General features: G+C 55.7%; 1 protein-coding gene across 4 annotated transcripts in view; it reads right to left on the bottom strand.

The window, feature by feature from the left end:
- Positions 1-20,544, bottom strand: part of LDB3 (LIM domain binding 3) — a 63,929-nt gene that overhangs the window by 39,155 nt on the left and 4,230 nt on the right. The window contains exons 3-8 of one of the 4 annotated variants that reach the window (XM_042961281.1): positions 13,246-13,397; positions 12,648-12,723; positions 6,792-6,814; positions 5,516-5,719; positions 3,215-3,229; positions 339-508 (exon numbers count right to left, since the gene is read on the bottom strand). In XM_042961281.1, the coding sequence (XP_042817215.1) occupies positions 339-508; positions 3,215-3,229; positions 5,516-5,719; positions 6,792-6,814; positions 12,648-12,723; positions 13,246-13,397 (640 nt within the window). Of the gene's footprint in view, positions 1-338; positions 509-3,214; positions 3,230-5,515; positions 5,720-6,791; positions 6,815-10,847; positions 11,216-12,647; positions 12,724-13,245; positions 13,398-13,541; positions 13,818-20,544 lie in introns of those variants that run through there. The other 3 variants (XM_007093141.2, XM_042961280.1, XM_042961282.1) reach the window with 3 other exon arrangements.

The following is a 20,544-nucleotide window of genomic DNA, read 5'->3' as shown; positions in this document are numbered from 1 at the left end:
AGGGGGAGAAGGGGGACACAGAGGAAAGGGTACAGTTGGGAGGGAGACCTCTGAGGTCCTCTTATCCCAGATCTGGGCCATCATTTTGCCCACAAGCCACCTGGCACACGTATGGCCTAATGTTGGAGTCAGGGAGCTGGGCAGAAGGCTGGTGTCACTCGGTAACCTGCCCCGAGGGGCCCAGAGGGGCTCAGCACATCGCTAGCTCTCTGTGGAAAGCAGCTCATCTTCAAGGGTCAGGGGGCTTGACTCCCTGGCTTCTGTGGGCCTTAGGACTGTGGGACAGGTCCCTCAGGGCCCCTCAGCATCTCTCGTGCTCCACCCCCGGCCTCACTTACTGTATTCCGTCCCAGTCATCTGGGCCAGGATGCGGAAGGAGCGAGACTGCAGGTTGGAGGAGCGGCGGGCCCACTCATCAGCCTCATCTTCTGGCTTGTTCTGGTTCTTAATCACCGCCTGGTACACGGGAGAGGCGCTGTCCACCGTAAGGTCTTTAATAGGAAGGCTCCTGCAAGGCAGAAAGAGGCCATGAGTGAGGGCTAGGCTGGAACCCTGCTCCTGTCCTCCCACTACCCCCATGGCTCATCTGCTCGCACCCCCACACCCAGCACACCGGTTGGTGGCCCCTACTTGCCTCAACCCCCCTCCCCCATGCCCTTTACCCACTGCCATCTGAAAGCCTGAGACAAGGGCTTGGCCTGGGTCCTCAGTGCTCAGGGTGGCCAAAGCGAGACGGTGATTCCTCTGAGATCCCTCTTGGCAAACCTCTGCCCCACCCCGGGCTAACCCCAGGCACAGGCCTGAAGACCCATCCACATCCCAGGCCCCACCCCCTTGGGATCTCCTTTAAGGAAAGAGGAGGCAGAATAAGTCTTTTGAAATAATTTCAACCTCCCTGAACAGCTCCTGAGTTTGGGGCAGGGTGACAACAGACCATTTGGGGGACTCAGGTTTCTTCAGGGTCAGTTCCTTGTCCTCCTTGTACCTTTGGACCCCAACAGCGAGCCCCCAATGCCAAGCCTGCCCTAAAAGTGGACTGGGGACTTCTGCTCAGCAAAAATGGGCAGGCTTGGTGGAGAGGTGGTGTGAGAAACAAGGCAACCAGGCTTGTGTGGTCTGGAACTGCCCGCAGACGGGGGAGGCAGTGTGGTTCTGGCCTGGGGTCCTGGGGGAAGATCTAAAGGAAGGATCACTCTTCCTCTGCTCCAGGGCAGTGCAGCCTTTGGAGGGGAACCTGGTGACCTTCCTTCAGACTCCCAGTGTCTTGCACACAGCAGGTGCTCAAAATTTACTTAAATGAATGAATCCTACAGCAGAGCCACAAGGGACCACAGAATCTCTTGGGTCCAGTGCCTCCTAGCCTTACCCACTCACCCTGGCCGGCAAGAGCTGGAGGGTTCTGGACCCTCCAACTTACCCTCCGAGGGAGGGTCCAACATACCCTCCCAGGAATCAGGGTGGACTTGGGACGAGTTCTCAGCCAGCACAGCCTGGCTCTCTACCCTATGGACCAGTGGCCCAGCACTCTCCTCTTACAGATGCTGAGACTGAGGTCCAGAGCGGCTGACCAGCTAGCTCCAGGTGTAGGGGACTTGCTGAGTCAGAACTCAAGCTTCCTGGGTCCCCACCCACTGTCCTTTCCATCAAACTGCAGTGATGTAGGCTCAGAAAGGCCGCTTCTGCCCACTTCCCTTGTGCACCCCAGATGCTTCATGCCTGGAAACATGGCCCAGCTCAGACACTTACTCTGTCCACTGCCTCTGCCTGCCTTCCAGAGGGCCAGCTGGCTAGGAGAGGGACCTCTCCAGTGCCCATGTCTTCTAGCCTCTCTGCAAGGAGCTAAATGCAAGCATTGGCCTGCTTTCCTAGGCTTGGTCCCCAGTGTCTGGCTCAGAGAATGCTCTGAGAGCAGAGAGGAGGAAGGTGATGAAAGGTGGCCAAGACTGGGTTAGAGCCCCCACCCCAACTGTCCTGAAGGCTCTGCCTTGCCCTGGAGAGCTACAGGTACTGGCAGCCTGGGATCAGATGGGGAAGACCAGTGGATCCCTCTGGGGTCCAGCAGGGAGGATCCTGGAGCTTCCCACAGAGCAGAGAAGAGAGTGGGGTCTCACTGGGAGAAGCCATTTCTGGCATAAGGAGGAGTCCCAAGGGCTCCCAAAGCAGAGGCAGGATCTGCTACCTCTGGGTGAGAGGTGCAGTAGGAACGCACAACCAGGACTCCTTGGTCTGCCGGAAGGGAAGGAGGAAGTGTGGATTGTGCCATGGGAGAGAGAAAGTATAGACCCAAGCCCAGGTCCTGCCCTTGAGCCTCGCTACACAGCTTTGTGGTCCAGAAAGCAGACGGAAGGTGTTTGCTGCCATTTCTCCAGAACATGCCCTGGAGGCGCTCCCCTGTTCCTTCCACAGCTCCAAGGGTTTGAGAAAGCTCCCAGTAGTGAGTCCTCTGGGACTCACATTATTGGCACCATTTCCCACAATGCTGTGCAAAGACCAGGGACTTGTGCTGCTGCCACGACAGATACTGGGGGTCAGATGAAGGAATTCTCATTCCTTTTGAGACTCTGGGCCTCAGGGAGAATATGTATAGGCCCTACAGTCCTGGGACCCTGGGTCTGGGGTTACTCTGGAGCCACTCCCAGTATGGTCTTCTTGCCACCAAAAACATTCCACGGCTACCACAACATTCAGGTCACCTCTGGACACTTAATTCCACTGTACGCTGCTCCCCGAAACTGACTCATCTTTCACCTCCCACGGGTGGTACTGGCAGGTGCTGGCTCCTCCAGACCCACCTCCCATGAGGGTCCTAGGAAATGGCTTCCAAGGGCCCTCTCATTGCCCTCTTCCCTGAATAATGGTCCAGTGTGCATTCAGACATTCAGGTCTATGCTGTCCCAGTGCAGACAGGAAAGGCTACCGGGAGCCCCCGCAAAGCACAGCACAGAGATACGCTTCTAGCCTTGGGTGCAAGGGAGGCGGGGTGATGTCATCACTCTGATTTCTGTGTCCACAGTGACATTAGTTGAGGCCAAGCCCCAAAGCACTTGCCTGCATAGGCTGCTGAGCATGTCGTTTGGCTGTGAGGTGGGTGTGAGGAAGAACATGGACAGAACCACTGTCCTCAGGCATATCCCACCAAACCCACACACCATCCCTCAACCAGACAGACGACGATGACGACGACGACGGAACAGACACTGTGGGGTCTACTTACGCCAGCGGCGATGCCCTGCCAAGCAGAAGAAAGCCCAGCAGTGAGTGTGTGTCCATCAGGGGATGGCAGAGGGGCGGCGCACACGCAAGGGAGCAGGGTTAGGGTCAGAAATGAGTTACGGGAGTGGGGCAGATAAAGGAGGAAGAGAAAGAGACAAAAAGAAAACTGTCAGTGAGGAAGGAATCGTGGGCATTAACAGCAGAAACGGAGCACCTTATGGCACAGAGGGCTAGCTCTTACCCACCGGTACCATGGTAGCATCAGCCCGGCAGGACCAAGTTAGAAGGAAGGGGAAAGCATGTTGCTTCCCAGGCACACAAGGGAAGGGAAAGGGAGGGAGGGGAGGGGAGAGGAGGAAGGTAGGGGAGGTACTCTGAGAAGCCTGGATTAGATCAATGGTGCATCACGTTAAAATAAATCATGGGTGCCCTAGTGGTAAAACCAAATGAGAACAGTCTTTTCCCAAGGTGCAGAAAATATAAACTTAACAAAGAGCGGTTCTTCCATTATTTTCCACTGAACTTCCCTTTGGTGACGTTTGCGACGTTACTGCTTTTAAGAGCACAGCAAGGACACACATGGCAAACAAATGTTAACAGGAAATCCCTGTTAACTTTTTGGCTTAGTTGAGCAGCCTTGTTTTCCTGGGTACATATGAGCTAATGGTTGTGTTTTTAAAACTTGCGTGGTCATAGTTTCTGCTTTGAATGGTGGGATTAAATAAATCAGCACTGTCCAGAGTTGTGCAAAAGAGCGATAGCTCTGAGCCTGGCTGGTTTCAGACTCATGGCTCCAGGGCAAGGAACCTCTGCCCCCTGGTGGTGGCCCAAAGGAAGCACTGTGTCCCTCTGGGGGGTCCCCAGACCCCCACACAACACTCCATCCTTTTGGACCCTGGAGCCTGCCCTTATAATGTGTATGTAGGTCATGGCCGCAAGGGCTGGATTCTGCCAAGGTCAAACACTATAGGAGTTATCTGGGACTTTCAAACCACTTTACCCCTCTGACAACATCTGTTTTTCCTAGCTTCAGAAAAAAAGTACAACCGTCGTTTTAAGATTTCTTGCCTTGAGGTCTGTGAGTTCGAGCCCCACGTGGGGCCCTGTGCTGACAGCTCAGAGCCTGGAGCCTGCTTCAGATTCTGTGTCTCCCTCTCTCTCTCTGCCCCTCTCCTGCTCGTACTCTGTCTCTCTCACTCTCAAAAATAAATAAATGTTTATTTTTTTAATTAAAATTTTTAATTAAAAAAAAGATTAAAAATTTTTAATTAAAAAAAGAAAAGATTTCTTGCCTTGAGTTGGTTGAGATCCTGACTTGGGGATAAGATGTTGCCCAAAGAGATCATCAGTCAATTCTGAAAGTCAACAGCAATGATATTCTCAAATAGAAAACAGTGTGCATGTGTGTGTGTGTGTGTGTGTGAGAGAGAGAGAGACAGACAGACAGGGAGCAGATAAAGAGAGAGAAAGAAACAGAGACAGAGAGGAAGGCAGAGATAAAGAGATAGAGACACACACACAGAAAAAGACAGATACAGGGAGAGAAAGACACTAAAAGAGACAGAGAAAGAAAGAGACTTTCTTATTAATGTTTGCACTATTAGCGGTTTTTTCCACAAATGATTTTCAGCCAACTCTTTCCCTATTCAACACTCAAGTTCCTCAACCATTGCTAACAGGCAAATTCCAGGAAACAAGGATGTCCTAAATCCCATTGCCCTGAGACTGGGCTTCCCTGGAACAAACGGGAGGGCCTGGGTGCTTCCCAGGCTCTGCAGTGGGGCTGACTGCCAACAGCACCTTGGATGGTTGGTCCAGAGGCCCCTTCCCAAACAAGAAACCCGGTCACATATTTGCATTGCTCTCATCATTGGAAGAACGCAGCAACTTCCCCCAAAGAATGGCTTAGTTTGTGAGAAGACTGGTTTATCCAGAATGTGGCCCAGGATTCCAGAAGTCTCTTTCTAAACTGACCCCCTTGTGGAGCCTGGGAAAATGCAGAGGCTTTGAAAAGCACTCGGAGCAACCACCATATTCTTCAATCCTCCACCCTTCTAAAGCTGACTGTGAGACTGATTCTGAAGAGAGAACACCGTGTTCTGGAAGGGCCCTGGCAAAGGCTGGCTCCCTTCGAACAGCTGTGCCCTGAGAGGCCCAAGGCGAGGGAGGAAAGCTGGTCCCGATGCCTAAAGTCTCTGATGGCGCCCGGCAGCCTGGTACCTTGGCCTCCACTAGTGAGGAGGCCCAGCCAGTGGTGTAGGCGGCGAACGATGAGCAACTGTGGAGGAGGGGAGGCGCTTACCCACTGAAGTCACTGCCCTGGGCCTGGGCCTGTCCAGCAATGGCGTCCATGATGGCATCCTGGGAGTACATGCTGATGGGTGTGTTGTACTGCGCATGGATGATGGTGGCCTTGCCGCCCAGCCCCTTCACCTCGATGGGCTTGTGGGTGGACAGGGCAGAGTCCTTCAAGGCACTGGGGTTGAACCGTTCCTGGTAGTCGGCGCTGGGGGAGGGCAGCAGGGGGAGCAGAGGAAGAAGAGGAAGGGAGGTAGAAGGAGAAAAGGGCAACAGGTGGTGTTACACAGGAGGTCAAGGTGAGGGCTGGTGGTGGAGAGACCTCCCAAGGCCTGATCCCAGGTAAGTTACCCAAGCCCCCTGAACTGCGGACAGCTGGGTCTGGTAGGGAAAATCCTCAGGACCCTCCCCAAAGCCCTTTGCAGAAGGTTTTCCTTGCCCATTTTGGCTTTCCCAGGTCCTGGGAGGTCTCGGCTCAGCCTGAGCCACTTCTCAGGGTCAGCAGGGGGCGCCAGGCATTGAAAGCTCTCTCACCACATCAGCAAGGAAGCAGAGACAAAAGGGGTCGGGGGTAGGCGACAGGAGCTGGGCCACGCGTGAAAGGCAGCGGCAGCCCAAGCAGGGTCCAGAATGCCCCAAAGGCGAAAAGCAGCCCCACTGGGCACCCATGGGGATTCTGAGTAAGGTTTCTCCACGAAGGGGCTCGTCCTGCTGGCTACCCTCTCGGTTGCCCAGGGCTTTGCTCCTCCAGATGCTTCAGTGCAAGTGCTTCTTCCTTGGAACAGGACTCAGTCTGTTCAGTCCCCCTCTAGTCCAACTAGCTGTGTGGCCGCCAGTCTCTGCCAATCGAGGCTTTTCCCTCCAACAGATGAATGCACTCCTGGGGCAAAGAAGGTCAGGCGCAGCCCTTCTGCGAGTCCCGTCAGGACAGAACTGTCTTCAGGTTCACGTGGAACCCAGCATCAGCTTGGCACACGCTCCACCCCCCGCCCCCCGCCCCCCTGAGCCGGCCTGCTGGTCTTAAGCAGCTGCAGCAGGAAATGGGGAACGGAAAGGGCACATCAGACAGAGCCCTAGCACCCCTCCCCGAGGCCTCCACTCCACACTTGCAGCTCCACACGCATGCAGGCTCGCTCAGGGACGCGAATGCACCCCCACTCACACATGCACACGCATGTACCCATGCCGACACAGGCGCACGCTGTCCAGGCTAACTGACACGCGGACGCATGCGAGGACAGGCACACAAGCGCACGCGCATGCTTTCCTTTGATACTAACTTGGCTGGAGAGTTGACTACCACCTGGGGAGGAGAGAAAGAGCAAAGAAGACAGGGCTATCAGCATGAGGTCCTGCCAGGGGCTCTGAGCGCGGGGACCATCCTCAGACCGGCCATCGTGGGGGCCGCGCCAGCCCTGACTGGCATTGGGTGAGGAGAGTGCCAAGGAGAGGTGGCAGAGCTCAGAGTCAGGGTCATGGCCTGTGAGTCTGGGTCAGAGGTGCTGATGGCAGTGTTTCCCCCTCAGCAGGTTCACAGCACCTGAAGCTCCGCCAGGGATAAGAGTTTTCTAGTCCATCTTCGTGGATGCTTGCGTACCATGTATGTGACTCCGCCACATACAGCCCGGCTGGAGAGCCCAAGAGAGGAAGATGGAGAGGGAGACAGGACCAGCTGTGACTGCTCCAGGCAGAGTCAAGGCCGGACGTGCCTCCCGGCCAGACAGCAGCTCTGGACTTGCCCTTGATTAATGGGGACCAGCTCTGGGAGTTCTGTTCCCTGAGCAGGACTGGCAGTATGGGGGGGTTATCCACAACCCCCCTGCCCCGGGATGTACTCTCCCTCCCAGAGGAGGGGCAGGCAGTCCTGGCCCCTAAAGGCCCTGTGCAAGGTCACCGAGGCAGGATGGAGGAACGCGAAGGCTCAGGAGAAGTACGGGTCCAAGGCTAATTACAGGTAGGGCCCCAGCCAAGGCAGCTTGGACACAAGATGAACCCCACCCTCACTTTTGTCTAGAGCGAGCCTCCTGGAGCATCATCTCCTTGGGGCAGGCGTTGCCTGCATTAGGTTTCCTTAAATGCAAATTCCTTGCAGGGCCGACCCTGACAGCACCAATGGCCCCGTCAGAAAAGGGGAAAGAGTGCAGAGAGGGGTGTACCTGCCCCCAAACACTGCCGCCATCCCAGATCTGACCACTCCGGGCTCTGGCTGCCAGAACCTGGGCCCCAACTTGCCTGACCCCGGTCATTCCTTGGCCACCACTCAGGGGAGCCAGGCCAAAGCCAGAGGGCCTCTAGCCCCAGGCCCTACACTGTCTCAGAACTGATAAAATGCCCTCTGTCCTCTAGCTTCAAATAGCAGCGAGAGGAGCTATATTAGGAAAGGTCTTCTATCCCTTCTCCATTTCTGGCCAGTGCCGACAGCTGCAGGGTCAGCTCTTGCCCTGGCCAGCCCAGTGCCCCCTGCAGAGGGCAGTGTTGGCCTGGAGGCACAGGGTGGGGGCGGGGGGCAGCACTTGTCAATTAGTCTGGGTGTGCTGCCTCTGCCCTTCCCTGTCCCGGCAACTGGTAGCTGGCACCTTCTTTGGCATTGACTCCCGCCCCCTGCTTCGCTTCCTCCTGAAGATTTGGGGGCTGAGAGGCCTGCAGCAGACAGCTCAGAGAGGAGCCAGCACCCAGGTCTTGGGGAGAATAAATCAAAGATGTAAGACCTGCCCAGGGGCCCTTGCATTTAGTGACTTGTGGGATACTGCCCTTCAGGGCCAGCTCACAGAGGATGAGAAGGCGGGCGGGGTGGGGAGGGGGGGTGGTGCTGCAGGGATGCTCCAGCCCAGCCTTTGTTCTCTCCACTCCTGCCAAGAGGATTCAAGCTGCCAAGAAATCACATCGCAAGCTGCCCAGAGAGGAGGGGAAGGAGCTTCCTTTTGGAGCCAGGCAGGACAGAGTTCAAATCCTGACCCTGCATCTTCTTAGCACTGTGACTCTGCACTGTTCCCCACCCGCCTCAGCCTCAGTGTCCTCATTCGCAAAATCGAGATGGTGGTGCCCACCGTATGGGCGAGCTGTGCGGATTAAACAGAATCCTGAGTGTAAAGCCCTCAGCATGGGTTTGGGGTGCAACGGATGGATGTGAGGATTAGCATTTGCCAACCCTGTCACTTTCGAGCACTCAGACACTCAGCAAAGGTGGTGGCCTCAGCCCATCAGAGGCTGGCTTGGCTAGCCCAGGTCAGAGGCTCCACCCTTCCAGCCAGCACTGCCCAGAGAGCACGGCGTCAGCCTCCACTGTGGATGAAACACTGCACTCCTTCCCCTAGTCTGTCTACCCTGGAGAAACTGTTGACCTGCTGTTCAAGTAACAATTTAACCCTTGTCAGGTTCTGCACCAACAGGAAAGCACCACTGGAGCCATGGGAAGCAGGGGTGGGACTGGCCTTTGACTTTCCTGGGCAGCTAGATAGGTCCCTACCACCAGGAGTCATGCTGACCTGGGTACCAGCCCCATCTGCCACTCATGAGCTGTGTGTGACCTTGAGCAGATTACCCACTCTGGCCTTCTATTTTCCAGCTATAAAATGGGGAGGGGTGCCTGGGTGGCTCAGTCGGTTAAGCGTCTGACTTTGGCTCAGGACATGATCTCACGGTTCGTGAGTTTGAGCCCCGCGTAGGGCTCTGTGCTGACAGCTCAGAGCCTGGAGCCCGTTTCAGATTCTGTGTCTCCCTCTCTCTCTGCCCCTCCCTTGCTCATGCTCTGTCTCTCTCTGCCTCAAAAATAAATAAAACATTAAAAAAAATTTTAAATGGGGAAAGTGATACCCAACTCTGAATTTGCTGAGAGAGTGTGTTACATAAAGCACAAGACTGCCTTAGGGCTCCAAGTCCAGACTGAGGGCTCAGTAAGGGGAGACATTACTGTCACTGATGGTGGCCCTCATGAAGGTCTCAATCTGTCAGAGGCTGACTTCCCTGCCAGGAGCCAATCCTAGAGAGGACCAGAGAAAGCTACCAGAAGGACGCCATTTCTACTCTGCCATTCCTTGAGTTTTCTGGCAGAAGCCCCTTGCTGGAAAAAGCCCAGGGGTTTATGACTTTGCCAGTTTGGTCCAAGGAAGCCTGGATCCAGGTGCTCGGCCTGTGAAACATCCAAGGCCAGCTTCACTCAGGATCCCAGGAAGAGCTGAAGGGTATGGGAAAACTGGGAAATGGAGAGGAGCAGTGAACTGGTGGGGCACAGCTACCTTCTGTAGCAAGAGCAGTGGGAGGGCATGGGCGTGGGTCAGACTGACTCGGGTTCTAATTCTGACTCACAAGGGCAACAGCTGTGTGACTTCAGGTAGCACACGGCAAGTGTTCCAGAACAGAGCTCAGTGCTGCGCATGTGGGGTCTCTTTCCATCCTCTCAGTAACCCTGAGACATGGACAGGCTCATGTCCCTGTACAGAGGAGGAGCCCTGAACCCCTAAGCACTGGGCCCTATCGCCTTGCCTCAGCCTGCTCTGCCTCTAGAGCAGGAGAAGACAATTATACCGAACGCACGGGCAAAGTTAGAATGAGATATAACAAACATGAAGGGCTTAGAAGCTAGGACGTGCTCAGCTTGGGGGCTCCCTCCCCTCGGCCTCTCCGTGATGCCCACCCCGACTGTAGGTTCTTTTAGCTGCTACACTTGCAGAGTCCATCGGCTAGAGCTCAGGGGGTGGAAAGTAGGCTACTATTCTCCTGCACAGCCCCTTTCTCCTCCCGGTCCTGCTTCCTTGCCTTGTTCTATCGAGCGTCAGTCCTACAAGCCCCTGACACTCACTCCATCGCTGAATCTTCTGCACCCAGCTCAAGTGCTCCCTTCTCCAGGCAGCCTGCCCAGACCACTCCCAGCCTTAAGGAACTTGCCTTCCCACCTCTCTAGTTCTTCCCTGCTCCTGCCTCAGGGCTCCTAGAGGCCACCAGCCTGAGGCTTGCTCCAGAGTTCCTAGAGGGAGCAGGCTTCATCCCATCCTGGGAAACCAGCTGGTGTGAACGTTTTGAGAGTCAGTGTCTCACATTCGGGCTTTGCTCAGCCACTTAGAAGCTGGACAGCTGGACTTCGACTTAACCTTCTCTGAGCCTCAGTTCCCCCCTCTGCAGGAGCCAACACGTCACGCCAGGCTGTGTAAAGCAATGACACATCCAGCTCATGGCAAATATACCAACAGCATCATTACTTGTATCGCTCTCAGCTTGTGCCGCCTCATGAGCCGATTGAGGCCAGCTCCTCGCTCTGACCGCCCGGCCAGGCCTCTGTGAGCACTGAGGACCCCGGTGGCCCCAGACCACCAGCGGAGAGCTGCGCACCCGTTACCTACCCTCCTGGGAGTCCAGCACCTGAGGCCTTCCCTCGGAGGCTCATCTGATACATCTGAGCCATCTCCCTCAGGGTCTCTGCCGAGTACAGGCCAATGGGGTTGTTATACTGCCTTGGCTGGCTTGAGCCCTGTGGGACTTTCGGGCTGAGTGAGTCCAGGGCTCCCTCCAGGCTGGCCTTGGCCCGTGGGCTGCCCCATGGAGGGCTGGGGTCAGAGGCCTCTGTGTGTGAGGAGAAGACGGAGGTCTGGGAGAAGGAGGAGCTAAAGGTCTGCCTGAGCTCCGGGGTGCCTGTGGTGCCTGGGCTGGCCCTCGCCTCAGGGTTGGGGCTGAGCGCTGCCAGGCTGCCGTTCGTGTCCCGAGCAGGGTCCTGGCACAGGGCAGCACCATGCAGGGGAGAGAGAAGAGAGCAGTTAGAGGCCACACGTGTCCCAGTGCGTCTGCATGGACCTGAAACAGAGGCGTTAGTGCGAGCGCCCAGCAGCCTACCACCCCGCAGCCTGCAGCCCGCTGCACAGAGCTCAAGAGGGGCCGCCCAGACTCCTGAAACGGAAGCGTTTGGCTGAGGGGAGGGAGGGGAGGGAGGGAGGGAGGGAGGCATACAGTCCCTGGCCCTGAGGCTAACACCCACTTGGACAAAGTGCAAGCCCCACACAGAAGGCCAGGCCAAGCCAGCCTGCTTACAGGGCTGGAGGAAAGGGGGGGTGGGTCTCTGCTGGTTGGGGCAACTCCCTCCATCCTCTGTCTGCTCCCTGTTCGCCTGAGTGGAAGAATCTGGTGGTGCTTCCTGGCCTCCTGGTGGCGGTGGGCAGAGCCTGGCCTGCTCCATTGACCCCATGTTGAGATGCCCCCACATGGCCAGTGAGAGGGCCCCCAGGGCTGGCGGTGGACAGGCAGAGTGGAGGTGCAGGAGGGTATCCGGGGGCTGACATTTGGTTCCCACAGGCCACCTCTGCTACTTTTCCCAAGCAGCCCTCTGCTCACTTCCCCAATCTGTCACCCACCCCAAACTCTGGGTTAGCCTCTTCCTGTCCTCTCCCCCAACCCTGCCTATTGCCCACTCTGCCCCACTGGACAGACAGGGGTCAGTCTGAGGTCATTCAGGGATGGGTGGGGAGTGGGTCCCTGCAGGACGGGTGAGGCCGGCCTCTCGTGCTCTGGGCCACGTCACTTGGGCCCAAGGGGTTTATCTGCTTACAGGGAGCTGGGAAGGGGTGGCAGGCACGGTGGTGAGGTGTGCCCACCTTGTACCCGCTGTTTGGCTACCACTAGCACTTCTGAGTGGGCTAATGGGGCGTGTAGTCAGGAGGGCAAATGGAAACCAGAAACAGAGATCCTATGTCAGAGGAGAAGCTCTGAGGGGCAGCAGGTCCCTTCAAGCCTGGAGTGGCTGGCTCAGACTGGGGCCTCTAGCATCATGCCCCAGTCATCCCCCCTCCCAGCACCCTCAGGAGAATGAGGGTCCGAGCCTCCCGGACACTTGTCCCCACCTAGTTGGGAGGATGATCCCTCTCCTGCGAACACCACTTCCTAAGCTGGTTTCCCACCGGCCCAGCCACGAGATCCCGGGGTGTTGGCTAGCGCCCCCACACTCGGTAGCTTGGTATTTCATGGGGGCTCGAATGCCTCTCCCTGGAGGCCTGCCCCGCCTCCCTCAGGGTCAGCCATGGCAGGGGCATGGGTAGGGCAGGGCTGATCCTACCACCTTGCCCCCATGGGGCAAGGGTCAGGCAGGCAGATCAGGGGCTCCACCACGGGACCACAGCGGAGAGTGGAGCCTGCCGCTGCCAGTCAGCACCTACCTTCTGGTGGGGGATCACCGGCAGAGGGGACTGGACCGGGGGTGCTGTTGTGGAGATGGGGACGGGGCGCTTCGACCTGGAAAAACCAGAAAGGGCACCAAGTGAAGACAATTGCTGCTAGGACCAGAACCAGGAGCTCCTGCCAGGGCAGAGTTGGTGACAGGAGAGGTCAGAGAGCCTGAGGACACGCCATGAACCGGGCGACCCCAGAAAGGCTCTGGGCCCGACCGGGTTGGAGAAATCATGGCCCTTAAGCACTTTGCACCCATGAGCCTCTGTTAGGTCCTTGGGAGGCCGTCTGGGGTGAAGAGAAGGCAGGGAAGACCCTGACTTTCAGGCCTGACTGCCCAAATGCTGGCAGCAGTGTGACCACCCCCACCGCACCCTCAAACCTCATCTGTGAAGTGAGGCACAGGTGTGGCAGGTGTTTGATGGTGGCTCGGGCCTGTCCTTCTGGTCCAGAGGCTGTCCTTACTTTCCTGTGCAGTCCTGTAGCACAGGTTGGGCCCATGTGACTGCTGTCAGACAGCCCTTCTCTCGAGCCCCTGATGCCCACACCCCAGGCTCCACCCCCTGGCTCTGGAGAGCTCCCACCTACTTCTGCAGCGTGAGACTCAGGTTGTAGCTGGCAGACTTGATCTTGTTCTGGGCTTCCAGGTGGGTCATGGTGTCTGTGTTGATGCCGTCAATGGCCACCACGAGGTCACCCTGGCTGAGCTGGGACTGGGCGGCCTTGCTGCCCGGTGTGATCTGAGAGAATTGACAGATGGGGGATGAACATACGAAGGGTGGGCCTGAGGATGGGCCAGTCCTCGGGGAAGAGTCGCCTGGGATCATGCAGTAGAGGCCCGCCATTTCCTCTTTCACTCACTGCGACCAGTACCCACTGCTCACCAAGCCTGATTCCTCTTCCTGGCACATGGCCACCTCATTTCCTAGTGCTCTGTGTCTGAATGCAACCATGATACTAGCTCGGGCTAGGGGAATGTGGGTGGAAGTAACGTATGACACTTCTAGGCCTGCCCCCAGCAACCATGCTTCCCATCCTGCACTCTCTCTGCTTGTCAATTGATTGGATGCAGAGGACCCAGAAGAGGACAGCTGAGCCACCAACAGAGGGACCTGAATCCTAGAGTCACTGCTGGGAGGAGACATCGTTAAGAAATACTGCATCGGATGTTGCATGAGTGAGAAATAAGCTTCTGCTATTCTAAGCCATTGAGATTTGGGGGCTGTTTGTTACACCAGTTAGCCTACTATAACATCTGTATCCTCAAAACCCATGGAGCACTTTGCAGGCTCCAGGAGAGAGGGTATATGTAAGAGCTAAGATTGAGCATCACCACAGAGACTCTGCCAGGTGAGTAGGCAAGACAAATGCACCCTCACAAAAGCATCCCAGGGCAAGTGCCTAGTGCTACCGTGGCAGGAAGGCAGAGAGCTGGGAAAGTCATCAGCTCAGCCTGGGGAAGCAAGATCAGTTGGGACATGGGGCAGGGTCCAGTGCTCTGTGGTTGGCTTCACACTTCCAGAAAGGTGGGGGGTGGGGAGTGCAGGTATGGGGCCCACATTCCAAATCCTGCACACTCATGACATCACAGAATGTTAGAGTCTGGGGGACCCTACCCCACATGGCGTGATCATACAGAATGTGATAGCTGCTACACACCAAGAATACCCAATCTGATGTCAGGAAGGCCACACTCTCAGTATGGGACATCCTGTGGGATGTCACGATGGCTCAGACTATACTCCCAAAGACATCGTGCACAAAGCCAAATTCTGCCTGCCTGGCCCTCAGTACTAGCACGCTGAATTTGGTCGTGGTCTCCCCTGCAGTGATGTCACTGGAAATGCAAATTCTGGAGGGCCTAGGTGTATAACTTGATGGCTGGCCCCTAGGGACATTAGGAATGTGATCAAGCTCCACTTCTAAAGCTGTCTCATAGAATGTCATGGAGACTGGCTTTACCCCAACTACCCTCCCCCCATGACACCACATGAAATACCATGCAAACCCTACCCTCTACTGATAATACAAAGAATGACTTTATGACTTGATCCCCATGACATCATGTGGAGGCCCCCCCCATGACATCATGTGGAATGCCATAAAGGCCTCGCCCCCAGTGACATCATAGGAAAGAGGAGCCTCTGGGAGCCACCCCCCACCAAGTTGTAACTAGAGGATATCCCTTGGCTTTTCTTCCACAACATGCCCACCAGCCAGCTTTCTTTCCTGGCTTCTCTGGGCACACCCCAGTTACTTCCGTGTCTACACCCCAGGGACAAGGCTGGCTTCTAATGCTGGCAGAAGCTACTTTCTGGCCCCGGCCTGGGGGACCATCCTAGAAGGAGTCCAGAAAGGACCTAGGGAAAGTCCCACACCCTGGGTGCCAGGTCTTGGTGGGCCTCTGGCCAGGTCCTGGGCTCCCAGAGATGGAGGGAAGCCTCCTACCAGGCTTTTCACAAGAAACTTTTATCCAAACCAGGGCCACCTGCAGTCACCAGTCTCCAGCCCATTCCCAAGTGGGCTCTACAGGGCAGGCCAGGAAGCGTGTGTGCTAACCTGGTGATAGCAGGGAGAGCAGGTGAGCCCCCACTGTGGACCCACTCTTTCAGCTCCAGGGATTGTACTACTTTCTTAAACACTGACCACCCTATGCCCAGAGTAGCCTCCCCTCACCCCCAAATCTGCCGAGATGAGGCAAGGATAGTAGAGAAACAACCCATAGACTGCCAGGAAGCCACGTTGTCTGGTTTGCAAAGTCCAGCCTGCCTTCCTGGCTCCCACTGGGGTATCTTGGAACCACTTGGGCTTTCTGAAAATACACATCCCATATCCCAAAATTCATGGCTGCAGGGAGCCTCTACTGATGACAGGAATATGTTGTTGCCTTTGATTTGGGTTGAACAAAGGGTAAAAAACAACAGAGCAAAAGAAAACACTTTCTAGGCTAAGAGGGGACTCCTGAGAGCAAGCTGAGTTGCCCAGCTGGGCCCATCTGCAGAAAATCACCTTTATGTACACCTTCGGGCTTCACGTTCAGGTCAATGCTATCCCAGACACTTTTTTTTATAGACATCTGAAGAGTTCTACAGTGAGCACCCACGTAGCCACCACTGAGGTTCTACCTTAGCATTTGTTCAAGTTGCTGTGTCACATGTCAGTCCCCCTGACAATCCATCAGTCCATCTTAGCTGGGAAGCATTTCAGAGAAAATAGCAGTTACCAGTGTGTCTCCATTCAGGGTGAATTGTGCAATGCCTCTGTTGTCCTAGTGGACTGCCCACAGGGATCCCCCACAGCAGGACACCTCCACACCAGGGCTCCCCTACAGTAGAACACCCCACACCAGAGCTCCCCTACAGCAAGACACGCCCACACCAGGGCTCCCCCAGATGCTTCTCACCATCTACAGAGAAGGGGGCCATTACTCTGCAGCAAGGAACTCCCAGGTCGGGCCACTACAGACCCCGAGACAGAAGGGCAAGCCTCATGCCTGCAGAGATGATGCCTGCCAGGGAAGACCGGAGCTGTGTCCAGAAGCTCATGGAAGCCGGTGTGAGCAAGGACACCGGAATGACATCCAAGAGCTGCTGGGGCCAGATCGGCCAGGACAAGCCGTAGGACTATCTGGAATGCCCTCCCTTCGGAGTTGCCCTCAGGACATCTGTCACCCTCGGGCGTGGGGTAACACCATACCTTCCTACCGCCATCCTCTTGCCTGGTCCTGCCTGACTCCCCTTCGTCCTCAGGTATAGACTGAGGTGATTCTTGTTCCTTGGGAAATGTTCAGTCTCCCCAGGGCCTGGTCAGTAGCCAAACTTCCTGAGGGGAGCGCCGAGCTGGCTCCTGTCTGCCCTGGCGCCTCTCTTCCTGCACCTGTGTCTGCTCATCAGGGCTCAGCTGGCCTGGCTTTTGGCTGCCCTGAGCAGGGCCCATGACCCCTGGGGTTGATGGGGTGGAGGGTGCTGTAATTCTCTGCTAGGTGGGCGATCTTCTGGCTCTGCCTGGGTCTCCTGAGAAGAGGCAGGGACCCTAAGGAAGTCACCCCTGCTCTGCCCAAGGGCCATCAGATCCCCACGCCCTTCTTAGGAGCAGCTTGCCCTGCAAAAGGGTGGGGCCACCCTGGGACCCTCGCCTGGAGTCCAGGGCTCATGAAGCCTGCAGTCCAGGCACGGTGTGCCCCGTGTCGCTCTTGTCTGACTCTGCCCCTCTCTCTTCGATCCTTGTCCTACAAAGGACCCAAAGCCACTACATCCTCGGAGGATTTTTTTTTTTCTTTGAAGTCTTTCTATCCTCTTTTGAGCATTTGAAAAACTCTTCATAACCACTGTTTCGTCCCCATTCCACTTTTTCAGTCATCCCCAATCACCAGCTACCTCTCAAGTAAGGGCCCAGCTGTGGGCCGAGCTCCAGGAGCACCCGCCTGTCTCAAAAGCTCCTTAGGACAGGCTTTAGGTGGTTGGGGGCCAAAATTGCCCCCAGGCTCACCTCACGGGAGCCCTTCCTCTTTGTTGGGCTGTGGTTTAGGGCACCTGACAGGGGACACAGGGCTAGCTGGTGCCAGGGAGCAACTGTGGCCTCTGCAACTGTGGGTGCCTTGAGGAGAGGCAGTAAAGCAGAGAGCACAGACTGGTCTGAGCCAGACCTCAGGGTACGGAGCAGCCTCCACGCCCTCTGTGTAAAGACACAAATAATGCCTTTCGCCCAGGATTTCTGTGAGGATTACATTTTTAAATAGGTTATTCTGTAGGGGCACCTGGGTGGCTCAGTTGGTTAGGCATCCAACTTCGGCTTAGGTCATGATCTCATAGCTCATGAGTTCGAGCCCTGCGTTGGGCTCTGTGCTGACAGCTCAGAACCTGGAGCCTGCTTCAGATTCTGTGTCTCCCTCTCTCTCTGCCCCTCCCCCCTGCTCATGTTCTGACTCTGTCTCAAAAATAAATAAACATTAAAAAAAATTAAGCAGGTTATCCTGTAAGGAGGTGCAGAGCTAAGAAAGTTTCAGGGAAGCTCCCAGTGGAGGGGGTACAGGGGCTGGCCCCTAACCCCTATCCTCCAAGGGTGCCAGAGGGGTGGAGGCTGGGAAGTTGCCTCCTTGGTCCCCACAGGGAAATAAGATCTGGGGCTGGCAGAGAGTGGCGTGTAAGGGGCCAGCCCCAACTGACCAGTCCTGAGCCAGCCTGCTGTCCCTAGAGGGGCCTGAGCATCAGCTGGAAGAGTGGAAGTTCTGTCCACAGTCCCAGAGAAGCAAGGCGCTGGCCAGGGCTCAGGCACATACATGTAAGGTTTTAATTTCCCTAGCTCCCTGGCAGCAGAGGGGTAGCTGGGCTCTGCAGAAGTGCTCAGCCATCACTCTCAGTGCTCAAAACCAGACAGGCGCCTGCCTTCTTTCCCTCTAGATACGTATGCTTGCCCCCCGACCAGCCCCTGCCAGTGTAGGTGTGGCAGGGGCTGGAGGGGAGGGCAAGGGTATGTAGTAGATGCTGTGTACTGTGTAACTTCCAGCATCTCCTCCCAACCGACCCAGGCTGACCACCCCAGGAGATTTCCCATGGAGCTCGAAGTGCATTTACCATTATGTGATCAAATTACTGTCACGCCATGCTCTGCTCCCTTCCCATCTGGCCTCCCCTGGGGCATCGCTCCATCCTTCATCCCCTAGCTGGAAGCATCTGTCTCCCCATGACCCCGCTCCCCAACTACACCCTGGCTGATAGATAAGCCAGAGTCTTGTCTATGCTCAAAAAGCCTCTCCTTGCCCAGAGAAGATTTGTAGGGCAGTGAAAATATTTTCTATGATACTACATGGTGGATCCATGTCATTATACCTTGGTCCAAACCCATAGAATGCACAACACCAAGAGTGAACCCAGATGTAGACTACGGACTCCGGGTGATAATGATGTGCCAATATAGGTTTATCGTGTGTAACAAATGTGTCACACAGATGGGGGATATTGATAACAGGGGGAGGCTATGCATGTGTGGGGCTGGGGGTATGTGGGAATACGCTGTACCTTCCACTCAATTTTGCTGTGAACCTAAAACTACTCTTAAAAAAGTAAGTCTTGGGGCGCCTGGGTGGCTCAGTTGGCTAAGCGTCCGACTTCGGCTCAGGTCACGATCTCGCGGTCCGTGAGTTCGAGCCCCGCGTCGGGCTCTGTGCTGACAGCCTGGAGCCTGTTTCGGATTCTGTGTCTCCCTCTCTCTGACCCTCCCCCGTTCATGCTCTGTCTCTCTCTGTCTCAAAAATAAATAAACGTTAAAAAAAAATTTTTTTTTTTAAAAAGTAAGTCTTGGGGCACCTGGGTGGCTCAGTCAGTTAAGCGTCTGACTTCACGTCAGGTCACAATCTCATGGTTTGTGAGTTCGAGCCCCGCATCAGGCTCTGAGCTGTCAGCACGGAGCCTGGAGACTGCTTCGGATTCTGTGTCTCCCTCACTCTCTGCCCCTACCCCCTGGTACTCTGTCTCTCTCTCTCTCAAAAATAATAAATAAACATTTAAAAAAATTAATTCTTTTGGGGCACCTGGGTGGCTCAGTTGGTTATGTATGTGACTCTTGGTTTCAGCTCAGGTCATGATCTCACAGTTCATGAGTTTGAGCCCCACATCTGGCTCTATGCTGTCAGCATGGAGCCTCCTTGGGACTCTCTTTCTCTCTCCCTCCCTCTCTGCCCCCCACCCCACTTGCATGCTCTCTCTAAATACATACATACATACATACATATTTTTTAAAGATTAAGTCTTTTAGGGTGCCTGGGTGGCTCAGTCAGTTAAGTGGCTGACTTTGGCTCAGGTCATGATTTCACAGTTCATGGGTTCAAGCCCTGCATAGGGCTCTGTGCTGACAGCTCAGAGCCTGGAACCTGCTTCGGATTCTGTGTCTTCCTGTCTCTCTGCCCTTGCCCTGCTTGCATTCTCTCTGTCTCTCAAAAAAAAAAAAAAAAAATTAAAAAGAAGTTAAGACTTTAAAAAACGGATCTCCCTGCCTTAGTTGCTCCAACCAGCTCCTGTCATGTCTCTCCTTTCCTTCACCTTCAGGCTTCTCCAAGAATGACCAGCAGGTCCTGCCTCTGACTGTCTCCCATCCCTCTCACACCCAGCCATCTAGCATCAGCCCCCACCACTCCACACATGCAAGTGACCTCCCTGTACCCAAAACCAGGAGTCACTGGTCCTCTCTCTTGCGGATCACACCCTTCCCTGCAGGACCTTCTGAGTCTCTCTCTTCTTCTCCTCTTTTCCCACAGTTCTCTCCTGGATGTCCTAGGTGTCACTCTCAGTGGACCCCAGACAACACTAGGGCATGGTAAAGTCCACTTCATGCCTCTTAGGATGGTCCCAGCATAGAGGTGTTTCCTGGCTCCAAAGAGGTGGAGAAGCTGTGTTTGGGAATGTGAGGGCCTCCGGTGAGGGGGCCTTTGCAATCATGGACAGTCTCTGGATGATGGGGGACCGTGCAGAGAGGGACGGAGAGTCAGGGAACTGGGGACACATCTCCCAGGTGGGAGGGCTGCCCCAGAGGGACCTAGCAGGCATTACTCAGGAAGCCCGGCCTTCCTCACACTTGCTGCTGTCCTACAGTGGCTTAAGCCTGAGGAGCCCCGGGGGCTGTCCATGAAGTTGCCCTTGTCCTAGGTCCTGGCCCAAGGCTTTGGAGGGTCTGCTCCTCAGGGCCCAGCCAGCTTCATGCCCATTCCCTTCAGGGCCCTCACAGAGTCAAAGACATCTCTGAGTACCTGGGAGGGAAGCAGGGCCTGGGCACCTCCAAGAATGCATTCCCCAGCCATGGGCCTCTGTCTGGTTATCTTCCCTATTCCTTCATCTGGGAAGGCCCCGGCCAGCCGCCCAGCAGCCCTCCGGAGGCTTGCCTGACCTTCAGGGT

The sequence above is a fragment of the Panthera tigris genome, chromosome D2 (assembly GCF_018350195.1).
Source record: "Panthera tigris isolate Pti1 chromosome D2, P.tigris_Pti1_mat1.1, whole genome shotgun sequence".
Taxonomy (NCBI): Eukaryota; Metazoa; Chordata; class Mammalia; order Carnivora; family Felidae; genus Panthera; species Panthera tigris.
This window is presented reverse-complemented; position numbering and strand designations above follow the sequence as displayed.